The following is an 18,090-nucleotide window of genomic DNA, read 5'->3' as shown; positions in this document are numbered from 1 at the left end:
CTTTGTTTTCACTACATTTTTTTTTCAGTTTGTTTTTTGGTCTCTATTTTTTCATATTAGAACTTTTTCTCAGGTCTCCTCGGGCTTGACTGTCTGCTTGTATTTAAAAGGAGGGGACCTCAAGAGCTGCCTGGAAGCTCTGGGTGAGAGGGGGAGGTGTCCTGTAGGGAGAGCTGGCCGGGAACTCCTGATGTCAACACCCATGGCTGTGTCAGAAGGTCTTTTCTCTTGGGTCTGAGAGATCCCCGCCTAGAAAAAGACTTATTTGGTCTTCTGCCTGGAAATGAGAGATTGGCTGCCATCATAGTGGGTTGAGGAAGAAGTTCTGCAATTAGTATGATACGTCATTTACTTAACTCACCTGTTTTCTGTTTCGGAAAAAGACCTGCTTTAACAGCTCTTCAGAGAGATGAACTGTCTCTGCTAGGGTGAGGGAGGGCGGTCGCCGAGCACTGCAGGAAGACAGGGGCGTCTAGGGATCTGCTTTTCAAACAGCGTTTCAACCAAGGTGCCTCATCTCAGCACTCCTTTGCCGGAAGTAGCTGGTGCCACCACTTCCGGAGCCTCAGTTATTTGGTCCTTTAAATGGACTTTGTTCTTGACTTGCCCTTCCTGGAGGAAGTAGAATTCATTCTTCCTCAGTTCCACCAAGTCAGTACCACTTGTTCACCTGCTTTGCAGCTTCTAGAACTTTGGTGCTGTTTCTTCTCATACTCACTTTATCCTTATAGGTTTATGTCTTTAAAAACTCCCTTTAGTTTTAGTGCAATTTAGGAGAGAGTAAAAATCAGTAAAAATCAATCAGCTATCTTTTTGCAATTTTATTTTCTTTGGGTGAAAATCCTACATCTGATATCTTTAAGTGTTGGCAGAGTTTTGCAGCTGCCTTCATTTGGAAAAACCACAGGCAGCAGGCTTTGGGCATGCTCAGCTTGGAATACCTGCTCCCTTTCAGTTCTGAAATATACAGTCGTGCTTTGGATTCCCTCACAGATGGACTATTAAAAATAAAAATTCTCCAGGGACTATATTCAGTATTTTGTAATGACCTCTAAGGGAAAAGAATCTGGAAAAAAAATAGATATGTATGTATAATTGAATCACTTTGCTGTACACCACCTCAAAGTAACACAACATTGTAAATCACCTATACTTCAATTTAAATAAAATAAAATTCCCTCTATTACCTCCCCACCCCACAAATTCTCCAAATGGAGAACCAATAAAATGTTATAGGAATCCGATTGCAAAAAGCATTTTCAAAAGTACTTGGCATTCAAGTAGGTTCTTCACTGTGGTAGACAGAACAGTGGCCTCCCCGAAGGTGACCATATTCTAATACCCAGAAACTGTTAAGTGTTTTGTTTCTTTTTGTTTTTTAAAATATTTATTTATTTATTTTGACTGTACCAGGTCCTAGCTGTGAACTCTTAGTTGTTACCACTGGACCACCAGGGAAGTTCCTGTTAAGTGTGTTAAATTACGTGGCAAAGAGGAATTAAGGTAGCAGGTGGAATTAAATATCAAAAGCAATGGTAGGGGGGACTTCCCTGGTGGCGCAGCAGTTAAGACTCTGAGCTCCCAATGCAGGGGACACGGGTTCAATCCCTGGTCAGGGAACTAGATCCCACATGCATGCCACAACTAAGAGTTTGCATGCTGCAACTAAGGAGCCAGCAAGCCGCAACAAAGGAGCCTATGTGTCACAACTAAGACCTGATGCAACCAAATAAATGAATATTAAAAAAAAAAGCAATGGTGGCAAATCAATCGTCTTTAAGATAAAGAGATTATCCTGGCTTCTCTGGGTGGACACAATGTAATCACAAGGGTCCTTAATGTGAAAGAGGGAAGCAGAAGACCAATGTCAAGAGTGTGATGAGAAAGACTCCACTGGCCATCGCTAGCTCTGAGGATACAATGCAGCCAGAGGAATGCAGAGCTGGAAAAGGTGGGGAAACAGACCCTCCTCTAGGGCCTCCGGAAGAAACAACCCTGCCAACACTCGGATTTCAGCCCCATCACACTCATTTCAGACTTCTAACCTCCAGAATTGTAAAAGAACACAGTTGTGTTGTTGTGAGCCACATTTGTGGTAATGTGTTACAGCAGCAATAGGAAACTAATATACTCACTATGAAATAAAAACGTGATTGTGATGCATGTTCCGTTAGATTTTGAAAAAAGTTTCAGCATGTTGATTACATTAACTTTGCCCTCCCATTTCTTCCCTAGAGGCAGATTTATATGGAGTTAAGGAGTCCCTTAGAAGAAAGGGATCTGGGTCTCCAAGTCTCTAGCAATTTGTTGTCATTTCTGTTCTTATTCTGAAGAAATTCTCATGTTCAAACCTAATTGTGCTTTGGTAATTTTATATTGTTTTTCTTACAGAGACCTCTACAAATTTTATCTAGGAACTCTGCTGCAAACTGTAGATCTGCTCCTGCCCTTGCCTCTTTTCTTATTTTTCAAAGAGTTAGAAACATCACACACATACACATCCACACATACACAAGTGTGTATATATTTTTAATCATAGGGAAAGGAAAAATAAGAGTTGCAGTAAAGGTTCAAGTGGCTAATGAAACACCCCAGACACAAGCCCTTCCACAACATCAAATCTGCCAATGGGGATTTGAAGAGAAATATGTTACTGGCCTGGAAAAGGGACTAATTAATATCTTAAGAAAGTTGGTCAAAATGGTAGTTGATTCTGTCATAATCTTAACAGGACATACCCTAAAGAGGAGGAATGGGAAGAATCATCGGAAGAGAATCTGATGCATTAGAATTGAATTCAATCCAAATAAACAAACATTTATTGCATTCCTAGGCATATTAGATGCTGGGCTTTGCCTGGGGCTGGAGGAGAGGTGTCAGGGGAATGACGGCCTAGAGTTGTCAGAAAAAGTCATCCAAAACTGCCTCATTGTACATTTTCATTATGTAGAACTAGAGGCTCCATTTTTAAAGCATATATATAAATTCCCCTTTCAGATTATCTTCTTTTCTCTTCCTTTCTGTTTCTTGAGGTCACTTTACCATTGGGTACCAGTTTTTGTATAACGTTCAGAGTCGCTTTCTGCCAGACAAAGTGTTTTACCTCATTTAATCCTCTCAGCAAGTCCCTGAGGTAGAGTCTTACTGTCACTTGAAAAATGAAGAAACTAGGACTCAAAGTGGGATTTGATTCCAGGTGGTCTGTGCATATAACCACGATGCTCTCCTGCTTGTAGAGCATTTTCTGCCAATAAAGGTTCTCATTAAATGTCCAACAGGGGCTAAATCACATATTGTGTGTCACAGGACAGTGGCTCTCATCCCCTTTTTCTGTCCTCACATACTGGATGGTTATGGCACAGTCCTGCTGCCTGGGTGGGTAATTCTCAATGGTGTAGTTAGTGGTGAATGGGGCATATAGGTACGACTATATGTACCTTGAAAAAACCCTGACCCCTCGGGTGATGGGTGATGTTTACATGACCTGTTGGAGGTCCTATTCTAGAAAAATCTTTATTGATGTCGGGGAATTAAAGCAGGTCACAGAATAGCATGTATGGCATGATCTCACTTTTGTAAATATTCCTATGTGTATAATAAGTATTTGTACGTGTAAGAGCATTAACCAAACTGCTAACTGTATTCTTTTTCTGTGGTTTTTATGTTTTCTACGTTAGTGTGTCAATCTTGTTTCAAGAGGAAAAAACCAAACTTAAAAAAAACTTTTCAGGAAGTAAACCCCCGTGGAGGGTTATTTCAGGAAGCCCTTGGCTGAGATGTGGCGGGAAGTCATTTGGGCTCCAGGAAATTGGCAGCCCTTGGAAGAATGAGAATGAAATTCTTTACCACAGTGTTGCTTCAGGGAGAACAAAGATCTCTGAAGGAGTGATAATACAGTCTGGAGAAACTTGGCTGACCAGGAAGGCATCTAGCTTAGGGGGCAAAGCCAAAACTTCAAATACGTCCTTTGCCCAAATTTAGGAAAAGGGGTGACCACCAAGAACAAAACCCTGTAGGAACGTCTTTCCTAATTTTGTCACAATTAGACCTCAAGCTCTTATGTTGTGTGTGTGTGTGTATACAAGGTGTAACCGAATGAGCCTGTGTTTGTGTGCTTTGTTCTCCTTGTGGCGAAAGTCACAGTAAAGACAAAGGAGAGACCAGAGATCTTTCCTTGTAAATTCTTCCCGTGTGAAATGCACATTGTGGGGGGGCACACTGAACGCTGTCGATGGACTATTAATGGCTAAGTTAAATATAATAAGCTGGACGGCAGAGGAAGTAGAGGATGTAATTTAAAATCATGATCCTAATGAAAACGGCAGGGAAGTTGAAACCCTTTGAGTAGGAAAGAGAAAGGAAAAAAGGTTGATGTTTTTGTGCTAGAAGGCCAAATATGTTTTTGGTTCTTTATCCATGTCTAGGCTGTTAAGAGAGACAATGCACTAAACATATCTGTTGTCATTTATCTACTGAACTATTTGGTGAGAAGCGATTCAGGAGAGGCGGGTGCTCTATGGTGGCAGGGACACAGCATCCTTCTGTCTTGTTGCTTTAGCTTGCACGGCCTCAATCTCAGGATCTCAGGTTGCAGAGCCTGTGTTTCAGGCAGCAGGATGGAAGAAGGAAGAAAAAAAGAAACTGCCACCACGTGACATTCCTTCCTGTTTCTACCTACAACGAGACTGGAAAATACTGTCCTTATGCTTGGCAGCTGTGTGTAAAAACATCGGTGTATCTCTCACCACAGGTGCATCAAAGATTGGTATTGGGGCACTCCGAGTACCCTCCGCCATAAGCATCGCTGCAGGGTATCTCAACCTCGGCAGTATTGACATTTGGGGTCAGAGAACTCCTTCTTGTGGCGGGCCACCCTGTGCATTATTGAGTGAGTTTAGCAGCATCCCTGGCCTCTACCCACCCGCAGCAGTCCCTTAGTTATGACAACCCAAAACACCTCTAGGACATGGCTAAGTGTCATCTTCCCCACTGCCTGTTGAGAAATACTGTTCTACTGTGTGTAGGAACTGTGTTAGTCTCCAGGCAGGAGACAAAACCAAACCATAAATGAGATCACTTCAGACAATGATAAGTATGAAAATAAAATATGATAAAAATAAAATAGGGTAAACAAAATAGGGCTGGGAGGAGGTACTGTGTATGTAAAAACGCTGAGAGGGGAAAGAACTTGGCTTGTTCTAAGCGGACTCTGAATGCCACTGTGGTCGGCAGGGCAAGTAGACGGAGGTGAGGCTGGAGAGGAGGTAGGGGCCTGATGAGGTCTCAGGGGTCTCATCTGAGGTGCACTGGGAATAACTGCTAGACTTTAAGCAGGGAATGCTGTGGTTTCTGAGAGTGTGGACCTAGGGAGGAGACGGGCAGGGAGTGGTGACCGCAGTCCAGGTGAGAAGGGATGATGGCTTGGTTTGGCAGTGGCAGTGGGGCTGGAGAGAAATAAAATTGAAGGAGGAAGAGAATTAAGAGGGGAGACGGTTAAGGCTATCTTTGGGGAAGCCCAGCTGGTGTCAACGAGTGTCTATTTTCTACCCGCTGTGAAATTCACTCCAGCCCATTACAGATTTGTCCTGCACGTTCCTGCGTTAGTTTCCTGTGGCTGCCGTAACAAATTACCACGCACTTGGTGGCTTGGAACAAGTTTCCTGTCTCACAGTTCTGAAGGCCAGAAGGCCAAAACCAGTTTGGCTGGGGTGTGCAGGGTCCGGCTCCTGTGAGAGGCTCCAGGGAGAACCCGTCCCTTACCGCTTCCAGCTCTGGTGGCTGCAGCGCTCTGCTTTCTGCATCTGTGGTCACAGCGCCTTCCCCTCTTCCGGGTGGTATTCTCTCACTGTCGTGGCCTCTCCCGTTGCGGAGCACCGGCTCCGGACGCGCAGGCTCAGCGGCCATGGCTCACGGGCCCAGCCGCTCCACGGCATGTGGGATCTTCCCGGACCGGGGCACGAACCCGCGTCCCCTGCATCGGCAGGCGGACTCTCAACCACTGCGCCACCAGGGAAGCCCTGCCTCTTTCTTTTAAGGAGACCTGTGATGGCATTTAGGGCCCACTCAGATCATTCAGGATAACCTCCCCATTACAAGAGCCTTAACTTCATCACTTGGTTCGCCATATAAGGTAATATTCACTTTTTTGCCAGAGGAGAATATTCACAGATTCCAGGCATCAGGACATGGACATCTTCTGGGCGGCTGTTTTCAGTTTTGTAGTGTTGGGAATCACTTTTGGCTATACAAGGAAAGACAAAGTCATATGTTTAGAGATCAAGGTAGAAAGCAATACTGTGAAATAAATGCCACTTGGTAAATTTAGAGAAAGAAAAGCTAGAAAAAGAAAATGGTATTTTGATTAGTGGTGTTTCAAGAATTCTAGGAAAGGAAGGCGGAAGAATAAAAAAAATTCAAAAGTGCTTCATGGCCTTCAAATAACTCATTCTAGATATTAGTCAAGGCATAAAAGGACCGCTGTATTTACGCACTGCATCGTGGGCCCTCAAACGTAAGGTGTGTCACCTGTCAGTTGCGCCGGGCATGGCCGTTCCGCTGTGGTGGGATGTAGATGGGAGGGATGGTGAGAAGGCAACGGACAACGGGATGGGAAGGCAGAACCAGACCAAGCCCCAGAGGCGGGGCAGGAGGACAGGAGCAGGTGCAGCCATGTGGCTGTGGCTCTGAGGTCCAAGGAGGCTGTGAGGTCTCAGCAGGCAAGCAGAACAGCTCCGGGACCACAGCATGGGTCTTTAGAGATCGAGGCAGGTTGGTGGCATCAGGACAGCCCCATAGAAAGCAGTTAAATTCAAGGCTCTAGACTGGGGTTCCAGGTAATCTACTTACCAGTACTGGGGCCCAAGACAGAGCGCGGCAAGCAATGAGGATGACTAACGCCAAATTCTAGATGCTCAGCTAGAACTTCTTAAGTGCAACTTCCTGGAGTCTGGAACTTCAAGGTACATTTGCAAGTAGGGACAGAGTCTGACAAAACTCTTAAGCAACTTATAGCAAAGGGCAAGAATAACACTTCTGTGTTTGAAACTATAATACAGCCTAAGATATAAAGAAGTCTTCACTGGGACTTCCCTCCTGGAGCAGTAGTTGAGAATCCACCTGCCAATGCAGGGGACACGGGTTCGAGCCCTGGTCCGGGAAGATCCCACATGCGGCAGAGCAACTAAGCCCGTGCGCCGCAACTACTGAGCCTGCGCTCTAGAGCACGCGAGCCACAACTACTGAGCCCACCTGCCACAACTACTGAAGCTGCCTGCCACAACTACTGAAGCCCACACACCTAGAGGCCATGCTCCACCAACAGAAGAATCCACCACGATGAAAAGCCTGCACACCGCAACGAAGAGTAGCCCCTGCTCGCCGCAACAAGAGAAAGCCCGTGCACAGCAACAAAGACCCAATGCAGCCAAAGGAAAAAAAAAAAAAAGAAGTCATTACTGACAGGAGGAACACAACTTAATATGCAGTCTAACTAAATCCATGGAATACGTGTTTATTTATAATAATAGGATTTGCTAAACACCCTCACCGGCAAGGAGAGTCATAAGAACTAAGCAGCAGAGCTCGAGAGGCCTTCAGTGTAGTGTAAAATACACGACATGGGAGCCAGACTCCATAGTCCAAACCTTGGCTAGTACATGGCAATATTTTTTAAAGCAAATTATAGCTAATTTGTGTATAAAAACTAGAGTAGTATCTGGGGAACTAGGACACCTAAATTCTAGACTCAAATCCTAGCCCTGGATCTAACTATCCATGTTAACTTGGGAAAACTGCATACACTTTTCAGGCCTCAGTTTGCAGACCGGGACAACTGAGAGGGTTGAGGACTAAGGATACTTAAATGTATACTTTAAAGTGTCTTCTGGGAATCCTTCAAATCCTTTGCTCTTCAAAGAGCACCTGGACTTTCCCCTTGCTGTACAGTCTGCACAACTTTGCAAATCACTGTGTTATCTTAGTTTATATAGTAACCCTGACCTAAATATTATGATTCCCATTTCGGAGGTGAGGAAATATAAATCTAGCAAGTTTGAATAATTTGTACAAAATCCCATGGCTAAATTAGTGCTGAAGCTAGGATTATAATTTGGTTCTGCCAGTTCTAAAGCTGTGTATTTTCTACCTTCTGTATGTTACTCTGTCATTAGACTTGCTTTCTGTTCACCAGGCCAGGATCACAAACAGTATCTATATCCTTAACCAGGCAGATCGCACTTCGATATTTCTAAGTTGCTACTTGTTCAGTTCTCTCCTCTGTCAGCGCTCCCTTGCCTTGTTATTTACGGTGCTGTCAGCCCATATGGTCTAACTCCCATTTCTTACTCTGCTAAATGTCTCCTACATGTCTGTTTTCTAGCAGTAACTCCTTTTATCTGAAATAAAATTCTTACGTACTTGCTCACTTCACCCACTTTACAGTGAAAAAAATTAAATATGCATGAAGTTGGTGCTAATAAATAACAAAGGATAAAACAAATACCAGAAAAGTAAAAACTCCAGTAGTTATTTTCCATTTTCTTTTATATTTAGGTCTTTATGAGACAAGGAAGATGGTTTTTCAAGTCTAAACACTGGAACAACCTAAATCGCATTAATATACAATCATCCTCTCCTAAAGGAAACTAAATGAATATTTGAATGGAAAAACAGTATTTAATATTTAGCTTGCAGAATACAGAAACATCTTGGCAAAACTGTGACGCCACTGTGTGTATATTTGAGGTAATATTTGTATAATTAGCAACTCTCGCAGCAATGGGAAACACTGCTTTTTGGATACATTATACATTTCCAAGTCAAGAATTCCACGTTGCTGTAAAATAATTTCAGTTCAGTGCTGTGGCAGTTATGCAAATAGATGTAAACTCCATTCCCAGATGAACTTTAAAAAAGCAGAATCTTTACTAGTTACGTGTTAGTAACACAAATGTCAACAAAAATAATCCCCAACAGGTGCAGAAGCACAGTAACGAAAATACAATTATCAATATAGTTGTCTTATGACAGTCAACTGCAGTACCATCAGGCTTAAAAAAATAAAACTTAAGGTCATTGTTTTTATTTTTTGCTCTTTCTGACTCTTCCCTATAAATATAGTAGCTACTTCTAATCATTTATCCTTAGTTAATCTCCCTATGAACAAACTTGCTGATACTGAATACTATTTTCAAATACACCATCGTCTGATTAAGTAAGAGTAGTATTATTACTGGAAATTCATCAAAGCTTTTAAGGCTATTTAATGGTTTCATGCAACTTAAAAATCTAAGTTTGGAAGTAAGTGGCTAATGAATTTCTCCTTTTATTGGTAAACAGCCACCATACACCAGTGTTACTACCAGTATCTAGATAAGGTGTTTAACATGCTTATATTTCACTTGAGAGCTAGAATACAGACTTTACAATATAGCTGAAACATCATCAAATATTGTGATAATGCCATTATGACAATAGCCTATGTGTGTGGCATTAAAAAAAATATTGGCTGGTCATAGACAGTATGTTTTTCTGAACTGAACTTTAAGTTTTCTAGAGGCTAACATGATAACAAATTTATCCTCTTGACGTGGTGTATCACAGTCTTCTTTCATAAAGTTCACAGGCCTTTCTTATTGCCTTTCCCTGCACGATCCTGCAAGAAAAAAAATGTGACAGGTAGTTATAGCAAAAGTGAGAAACACATTCATAAGTATGACAAGGACTTTTAAAAAAATCCTCTTTTCTGTGTATAGTTATTATGAGAATATCAAATTAAAACATAGATTGAGAAAGTCTCAAATTTAAAAAAACTACAAAATGAGTAGTTTTACTTGAAAAAGTGCTTAGAGGGATAAAAAATAACACTTGAAAAGTTCATCTTTTCCCTTGCTTTAATCTATTTTGCTTTCATTTCACAGGTTATACAAGGAAAACAAAATTTCTAAAATTTCCCTCTTGCAAACTTAATGAAGATTTTTGGCAAAGAGAGAATGAAGAGAACCAAAAAACCCATATGGGGTGGCCTTGTTTTTTTTGTTCTTCAGATATTTGCCAATAGAACTGGCTTCTCAAATTATACTCTTTGCTGATCTCAAGACGACTATAATACATGATTTAAAACTGGAGGAAAATGGGATAGAAGTTAACCATAGAGATCATTTGCACGAAGAAGGTAGACATCTACACTGAGAAAAAATATCACAAACAATGGAGTTCCGGGGTTATTGTTGCACCCGGGAAGCTATCAAGCTCTCGTTGGGGCTGAGCATTTCTGCTTTCAGAGCAACTTCAGTAACATCAACTTGAAGCAATCGAGTCAGAAGACAGCATTAGAGGAGGTATATGACTAACAAGGTACCGCTTTTATGTGTTTACATGTATCTTACCACTTTAGATAAAAAGCACAGCTTTAATGGATCGCTATTCTGGATAAGTCCCTTAAGTGAAGGGTGATTTTCCAAAATGAAATTTTAAAAATGGCTAGTGCTGATGGGTTTGTGCTGCCAATCATCCTGAGTACATTCTGGGTTTTCTTTTCCACAAGAGAGCCAGGGCAAACAAGGAAAGGCAAACACTACATATTTCCAAGGGATTATTTTCTAATATTTATTTAGTGCCTATAACAGGAAGGGCATCACATGGGGAAATCCAAACAATTTTAAGAGATGTGAAGTGGGATTTGTTTACAGTAAAGAAACAAGCTTTCCTCTCTTCCACCTGTTTCCTTAATGTTTGAACAGTCCTTTATTTTATGATTATTTTATTTAAAGTAAATCAAGTATATAAAATGGAAAAGTTAAGTTTCCCAATGAACTTTATGATATAATTCAATTATTGAGGTTGTTCTGACAATTGAAGTAAAATTCATGAAGGACAATTTGGTGTAGCTTTTTACTGTAGATGGTCTACAGCAATCTTTTGCTTCTCAGCTGGGTTCAGAAGGTGAATATCAAAGTGTAAGAGTCACTTTTAAGAAAATGGTTCTCATTCAATGACACTTATATTTCAGAATCTTATTCAGGTTCTCCTACTGGACAATGGAGGGTTAAGTAGGTGGATGGGGAAAAAAAGTGTCCAATCGAGAAATAACTCGTAGCACTGTACAGTTGTAGAGAGTTTTTCTTGTTTAAATATATTTAAAGTGCTTTCTTGCCCAGGATCTGATTTAATGCTCATGAAATATTATAATCCTCATCTAAGTACTGAAGAAGCCAAGCTGCATGAATGTCAAATGATTCACCCGAGGTTTACAGAACTGGTCAACCATGGAGCTGAGAGTTTTTTTCATCAGATCTTTATCACAAGGAATTGGTTTTATAGGTGGTGAGAGAGTAGACACACCACACAGGGTGGTAAAAGACACCTCAGGTATCAGCAACGGCAGAAAACCATTCTTTGGGCTGGAGGGCAATGGAGGAGACAGTGTTAACGGATCCCAGGAACGAGGTCCCACCAGGTGGAAGACGCCCAGTGGGAACTGGGACCATGGAAAGAGATGAGGCTGCTGTGGCAGATGCCACCCTAAGCGGAGAGAACAGGAGACTTTCTTGGCTTTCCCCCTCCTCCAGCCTTCAGTCTTCTACCAGTGCCTCCCTTTGGCTGAATCTGCCCAGAATCCAGACAGCGGACCCCAGAACCCACAGTCCAATGACCAGCACAGGTGAAGGAGCATAGTGGTTAATGATGGAAGTTCTGAAGAAAGATTTCCTGACTTTAAATCCAACTTTGAATGCTATCACTTTTCAGTTCAGTGACTTTGGGTACATTATTTAACATCTCTGGGTCTTGTTTCCCTCATTCACAAAACAGGGTATTAAAATATGTATTTTATCAATAATTTGATGGGTTATGAAGGAGAGAACGCAGATAACATATATGAAGCCATCAGCTAAGTGCTTGGTCCAGAGCACACCCTCAGTAAATGTCATCCATTAAGTATTTCAAAAACCTGGATACAAGGCTTAAATGCACCAAGGCCCAACTCTCAGCCTGGCACCTGGCATATCTGGGATGAGGACATTTTTTCAAAGACACAGGTATAAAAACTACTTTCTTGGAAAGAGATTACTCATAAAAACTTTTGAACATCTTTTATCAGGAATGCCTAAGCTGCAAACTGAAGCTTTTTTTGGGGAAAGAAAATGGGTTGAGGGTATCTTACTGTCACATACATTCTTGAGGGATTAACAGAATCATTGGCTGTTACCACAATGGGACATTCTCTGCTTCTTCCTCCATCCAGGGATCTAAATGTTTCTGATACCCTGGGTAGAGACCACCGGTGTAGATGCTCATCCTTGTTGACTACACCCTGATCTCACAAATGGGAGGGAAAAATAGTTCTATTTCTAGGCGAGAGGCTTCTAAAATGTTTCTTCACTTTCCATGGTGGATCTTTAAGTATGCGATGGAATAATTCTCATCATGCCATGGTGAAGTCAGCAATTTCAGGACCTCTGCTGTAGAGATGGAGAAAGGGTGGTCCTGCTGAAAATCTAACTACCTACTCCAGAGCATGAGACCTGAGCTCTTGGTGTCCTGGGTCTGGAGCACACAGGGTATCTATCCTTCTCTGGTCGCCCTACTGTCAAAGTAGGCCAGTTAAATTAGACATGCAACTCAGCTGGGAATACCAGATTAAAAATGTGCATCAGCTTAACTCTTGACTGGCTCTAATCAAGGCCAAAGTGGCGGGATGAGAATAAGTCATTCTTTCAGTAAAATTTCTACAGAGGAATTAATACTGGTAATAGTGATAATTATGATAACAGCTATCATTCCTTGGGTGTTTACCATCAGCCAGGCACAATGCTAAGCACCCTACACATTTTATTTAATCCTCCCAACAAGCCAGTGAGCCAGGTGTTATTACTGTTCTGATTTTACAGATGAAGAAAAGTGAGCCCCAGAGGGGTGACATGACCTACTTGGGATCACAAAGCTAATAAGAAAGTTATAGTTATTCCAGGCCTGTCTGACTCCAAGCCTAGGAATATCGTGCTTGTTCGTCTTGTGCCAGGCACAGTGCTGGATCCTGAAGATACAATGACCACTGACATGCAGGGAAATGAGTCCTGGTACTGAGGCTTCTAATACAGTGAAATAACTGTAGAGCTGTAATTGCTAAAAAGCCCTCACTGAAGGCCACAAATGCTGCCAATTTCTAAGGATAAACCCAGTCTGAAAGCAGAAGAGCAGAGACCCTCCACCTTGGGAGGAATTGGGAGGGCCAGGGTTGCCTCTGGAATGGTCTCTTGCCCGAATTCTCCCCACATGTGGTCAAAGTGGGCTGGGAAATCAAATCAGGCTAGGGGCTGGCAGCCCAAGAAGGAAGGGAAGACAAACCCAACATGGGTGAAGGGAGGGAACTGACTCTTGCTGGACTGAAGGGGAACAGAAAGAAAACCATGGCCCCTGACTTTGTGACTTCAACGATAAAAAGGTTTTCTCCATTTCCATCTTTCGTCTCAACTCTGGAGGTAAAACATATATTTGAATGCCTCAGGCTTTGTCCTAAGATATTTCAAACAGTGGGATAGAAGGAGTAGTGTAATGTGGGTCTTCAATTTTTGGCTTTATTTTGGCATGCATATGGCAAACATTCTACATGGCAAAACTAAATTTTTCCAGAACCAGTCTGGCTTCCACTGCTGTTGCTTTTATGGCTCAATTCTTTTGCTTACAACTTTACCCCAGCTAGAATGCTGTAAGTTAGCATGTCAGTAATTCTCTATGTTATGATTATTTTCATGCAATATCCCAATCCTCAAGTAAAAATTGGCTTATTTAATCACTTTGCCAAGTCAGGATTAACTATCAATACATCCTCTTGGCTTGTGAAGGGCAAATAACCCAAATAATTGACTTAGGTAATTAATTACTATTTCAAAAAGCTGAGGCTCGTAAAATGGATGTCACCCACCTGAAGTTCTGAGTGTTCTTTCAGGAGCCGGTCATATTCTTTCGAAAGTCTCTCTGATTGCATCTTCATCATCGTCATGTCATTTTGTGCCTTAGAAAGGGCTAGAGAACATTGAATAGAGTTGTAAAATTTTTATTTTGAAATAATTTCAAATTTATGGAAAACTTGCAACACTTCGAGAACTTCTTTGTAGCCTTTACTCAAATTCACCAACTGTTGACGATATGGTACATTTGTAATTGTATTCTCTATCTCCACACATGCACAATCATTTTCTTGAACCATTTGAGACTAAGTTACAGACATCCTCCTCCTCTACCCTTAAGTACGTCATTGTGTACTTCCTAAGAACAAAGATATTCATCATATAGCTAGCAAATTTAGGAAATTTAACATCAATACAATACTCTTTATCTAATCTACCATCCATATTCCAGTCTTGGCAACTGTCCCACTTATGTCCTTTTTATCATTTTTTCAGTTATAGTCCAGGCATCCAGTCCTATATCAAAGATTAACAGTAAGTTGTCATGTCTCTTTAGTTTTCAATAATCTGGAATAGTTCCTCAGCCTTCCCCCTGCCTTCTTCTCCCCTATCTTTCAAGACATTGACATTTTTAAGAATGCAGGACACTTTTTTTTTAATAGAATGATTTCCACTTTGATTTTGTCTGTCTTCTCATGATTAAATTCAGGTTATGCCTCTCACTTACAAATATGACACATAAATGATGCTGAATGTATCTCAAGGTATCACATCCAGAGGCCCATCTGCCTCTCACTGGTTTTTCCATATTATAGTTATTTTCCTCCTTGTAACTAAGAAGCAGTGAGAAGACAATTAAGACTATGTAGACATCCTGTTCCTTGTCAAAACATCCCCCCTATATTTAGCATCTACTGATCATTCTTGCCTAAACCAATCTTTGTTGTGATGGTTGCAGAATGGTGATTTTCCAACTTCATCATTCCATCCAAATTTATCAGTCAGCATTGTACTATAAAGAAGAGCCTTCCTTTCTTCTCCATCCATCCATCCATCATCAGTATGAACTAATACATTCCTATTTTTTCAATGACTTATAATTCATTACTATACTTAATTCCTCCCAGATTTGGCCAGTGGGAACTTTAGGCTGGCATCTATGTCCTTCGACTATGCCCCCAACAGTTTCTGGCACAAGATATTCCAGGCTTATCCTAACACCTCCCAGGCTCAACCTCGACTCAGGCATTATAGAACAGTTTAACAGAAGGGTCTGTTTTTGAAAAAACTGAGGGTGGAAAAAATACTTTATCATTTTTACTAAGGGATGGGTGACAATATTTCCTTAAGAACAAAGACAATCACTTTCTTATACAAAGTTGAAAAATATGGGGTGTATAAGTGGCACGTAAAGACTTTAACCTCAAGATGATACACAAATATGGCTACATATTAGTCTTTGTCTACCAAAAAGCTACAATCTAAGTCAGCAATTTAGGTAGAAGTTAAAAAAAATATATATGATAAACATTTAAGTCAACATATTGTGTAGAAGCTAATGAGCACATGTGTAGAAGGGAAGAGTAGTGTAAGATGGACTGGAGAAATTCTGGGAATCCTGGGCTAGCTCTACATACAATTCTGCACATGTAGCCTTCACCAAGTTCTGCATTTGTAAATTTTTTAGGGTAGGATTTTAGGAAAGAAAGTGGGATTTATAAAACTTAAGTCAGTTTTTTGGCAAAATGAAATTACAGGTTCTGTTTATAAACAGTTTGATTGCCTTCCCTCCTGAGAAGCCATCATATGTTATATATATAAGTATGTAGGTCACTATCAACTGAAGTGCCTTTTTTTTTTTTTTTTTTTTTTTTTTGCATTACGCGGGCCTCTCACTGCCGTGGCCTCTCCTGTTGCGGAGCACAGGCTCCGGATGCGCAGGCCCAGCGGCCATGGCTCACGGGCCCAGCTGCTCCGTGGCATGTGGGATCCTCCCGGACCGGGGCACGAACCCGTGTTCCCTGCATCGGCAGGCGGACTCTCAACCACTGCGCCACCAGGGAGGCCCCTGAAGTGCCTTTTGTATCAATACTTTCTAGACTATTTTGTCAAATTAAACTCTCTGCATTGTTCTACATCTGCATTGTCCAATAAATGTTCTACAACTGTGCTGTCCAATATGGTAGCCACTAGCTTCATGTGGCTACTGAACACTTTAAATGTGGCTAGTGCAACTGAAGAACTGAGTTTTAAATTACATTAAATTTAAATTCTGATTTATTTATTTTTAATTAATTATTTTTGGCTGTGTTGGGTCTTCATTGCTGCGCGCCGGCTTTCTCTAGTTGCGGCAAGCAGGGGCTACTCTTCGCTGTGGTGCGTGGGCTTCTCACTGCGGTGGCTTCTCTTGTTGCAGAGCACGGGCGCTAGGCGCGCAGGCTTCAGTAGTTGTGGCACATGGGTTTAGCTGCTCCGTGGCATGTGGAATCTTCCCGGATGAGGGATGGAACCCGCGTCCCCTGCATTGGCAGGTGGATTCGTAGCAGCTGCGCCACCAGGGAAGTCCCTTAAATTTTGATTTAAATAGCCATATGTAGCTAATGGCTAGCCATAATAGACAGCGCAGCTTTATAACTTCCTCCACGTTACTTCTATAGATCCATAAATCTAAACTAGGTATTAAAAGTTGAATTTGACAAATTTTGTGTGTCATTTAGTAGAGAAGGGCATGGGTTAGACGTGGAAGAGAGATTTTTGGTAGTTGGCTAGATTTCATAGGGACCACACCCACAATATAAAGATTTACACATTAATTTTCAATCTGTGCATAAGGCCTTTCCTAGATGATATTTTTTTTTAAATTAATAAATTTATTTTTGGTTGCGTTGGGTCTTCGTTGCTGTGTGTGGCCTTTCTCTAGTTGTGGCGAGCGGGGGGCTACTCTTCGTTGCAGTGTGCGGGCTTCTCATTGCGGTGGCTTCTCTTGTTGAGGAGCGTGGGCTCTAGGTGCACGGGCTTCAGTAGTTGCGGCACACAGGCTCAGTAGTTGTGGCTCGTGGGCTCTAGAGCTCAGGCTCAATAGTTGTGGTGCAGGGGCTTAGTTGCTCCGCAGCATGTGGTATCTTCCTGGACCAGGGCTCGAACCCATGTCCCTTGCATTGGCATGCAGATTCTTAACCACTGTGCCACCAGGGAAGCCCCCTAGATGATACTTGAAAATACAAAACATGGTGTTATCTTCAGTTCCTTCCTTACTAAAAGTGTTTACGAGCCTGGATTTTGGTATATAAAAAGCAGGGACTTCCCTGGAGGCACAGTGGTTAAAAATCCGCCTGCCAATGGAGGGGACGCACACAGTTTCCATCCCTGGTCCGGGAAGATCCCACATGCCACGGAGCAACTAGGCCCGTGTGCCACAACTACTGAGCCTGTGCTCTACATCCCGTGAGCCACAACTACTGAGCTCACGTGCCACAACTACTGAAGCCCGCGCGCTTAGAGCCGGTGCTCTGCAACAAGAGAAGCCACCGCAATGAGGAGCCCACGCACTGCAATGAAGAGTAGCTCCCGCTCGCCACAACTAGAGAAAGCCCGCATGCAACAACAAAGACCCAATGCAGCCATAAAGAAAGAAAGAAAGAAAGAAAGAAAAAGAAAGCGAAGAAGATTCTACAACTTAATAATGTCTGAATAGCCTGTAACAGTGGTTTTAAAAATGTTGGTCAGGAGGTTGTATTGAACAGTTCGTCTTAATGTTAAAAATGATTTATACTTAAATTTTTGAAATGAATAAATTAAGTAGGAAATTCTTAGATATCAACTCATTAGTTCCTTATTAAAGGAACTAATCTTAGATATCAACTTAGATATCAACTCATTAGTTCCTTATTAAAAGATACTATTTTTCTCATGATGTGTTAGGAGAAAGAATGAGTCAAGTGGAACTACAAATCTGTAGAAGAAGCTAGAAAACCACTTGTACAGTCTATCCAGAAGTTTCTTCTCATCATGAATGGTACGAAGCTATAACAAAACAACTGCAGGCAAATCCTGTTTTTCTTGCACTTATCAAGCCAAGGCGTGAATGGTGTTTCTTATTTTATTTTGTATTTCAGTGGATATTAGTAAACCTAATGATTACTATTTTACTGATTTCACTCTAATTAGGAGAGGATGTTACTGT

The 18,090-nt window shown here is 41.7% G+C and overlaps 1 protein-coding gene across 2 annotated transcripts in view; it reads right to left on the bottom strand.

Moving 5' to 3' along the window:
• Positions 1 to 7,176: 7,176 nt before the first annotated feature.
• The window catches only part of LOC309810667 (B-cell receptor-associated protein 29), a 42,153-nt gene continuing 31,239 nt past the window's right edge, over positions 7,177 to 18,090 (bottom strand). For both annotated transcript variants that reach the window (XM_082632842.1, XM_082632843.1), the window contains exons 7-8: positions 13,922 to 14,022; positions 7,177 to 9,652 (exon numbers count right to left, since the gene is read on the bottom strand). In XM_082632842.1, the coding sequence (XP_082488968.1) occupies positions 9,617 to 9,652; positions 13,922 to 14,022 (137 nt within the window). In that variant the 3' untranslated portion in view covers positions 7,177 to 9,616. The remainder of the gene's footprint in view (positions 9,653 to 13,921; positions 14,023 to 18,090) is intronic.

The sequence above is a fragment of the Mesoplodon mirus genome, assembly GCF_964341445.2.
Source record: "Mesoplodon mirus genome assembly, chromosome: 9".
NCBI classification, from domain to species: domain Eukaryota; kingdom Metazoa; phylum Chordata; class Mammalia; order Artiodactyla; family Ziphiidae; genus Mesoplodon; species Mesoplodon mirus.
Note: the sequence above shows the minus strand (reverse complement) of the source record. Positions and strands in the feature narration are given on the sequence as shown.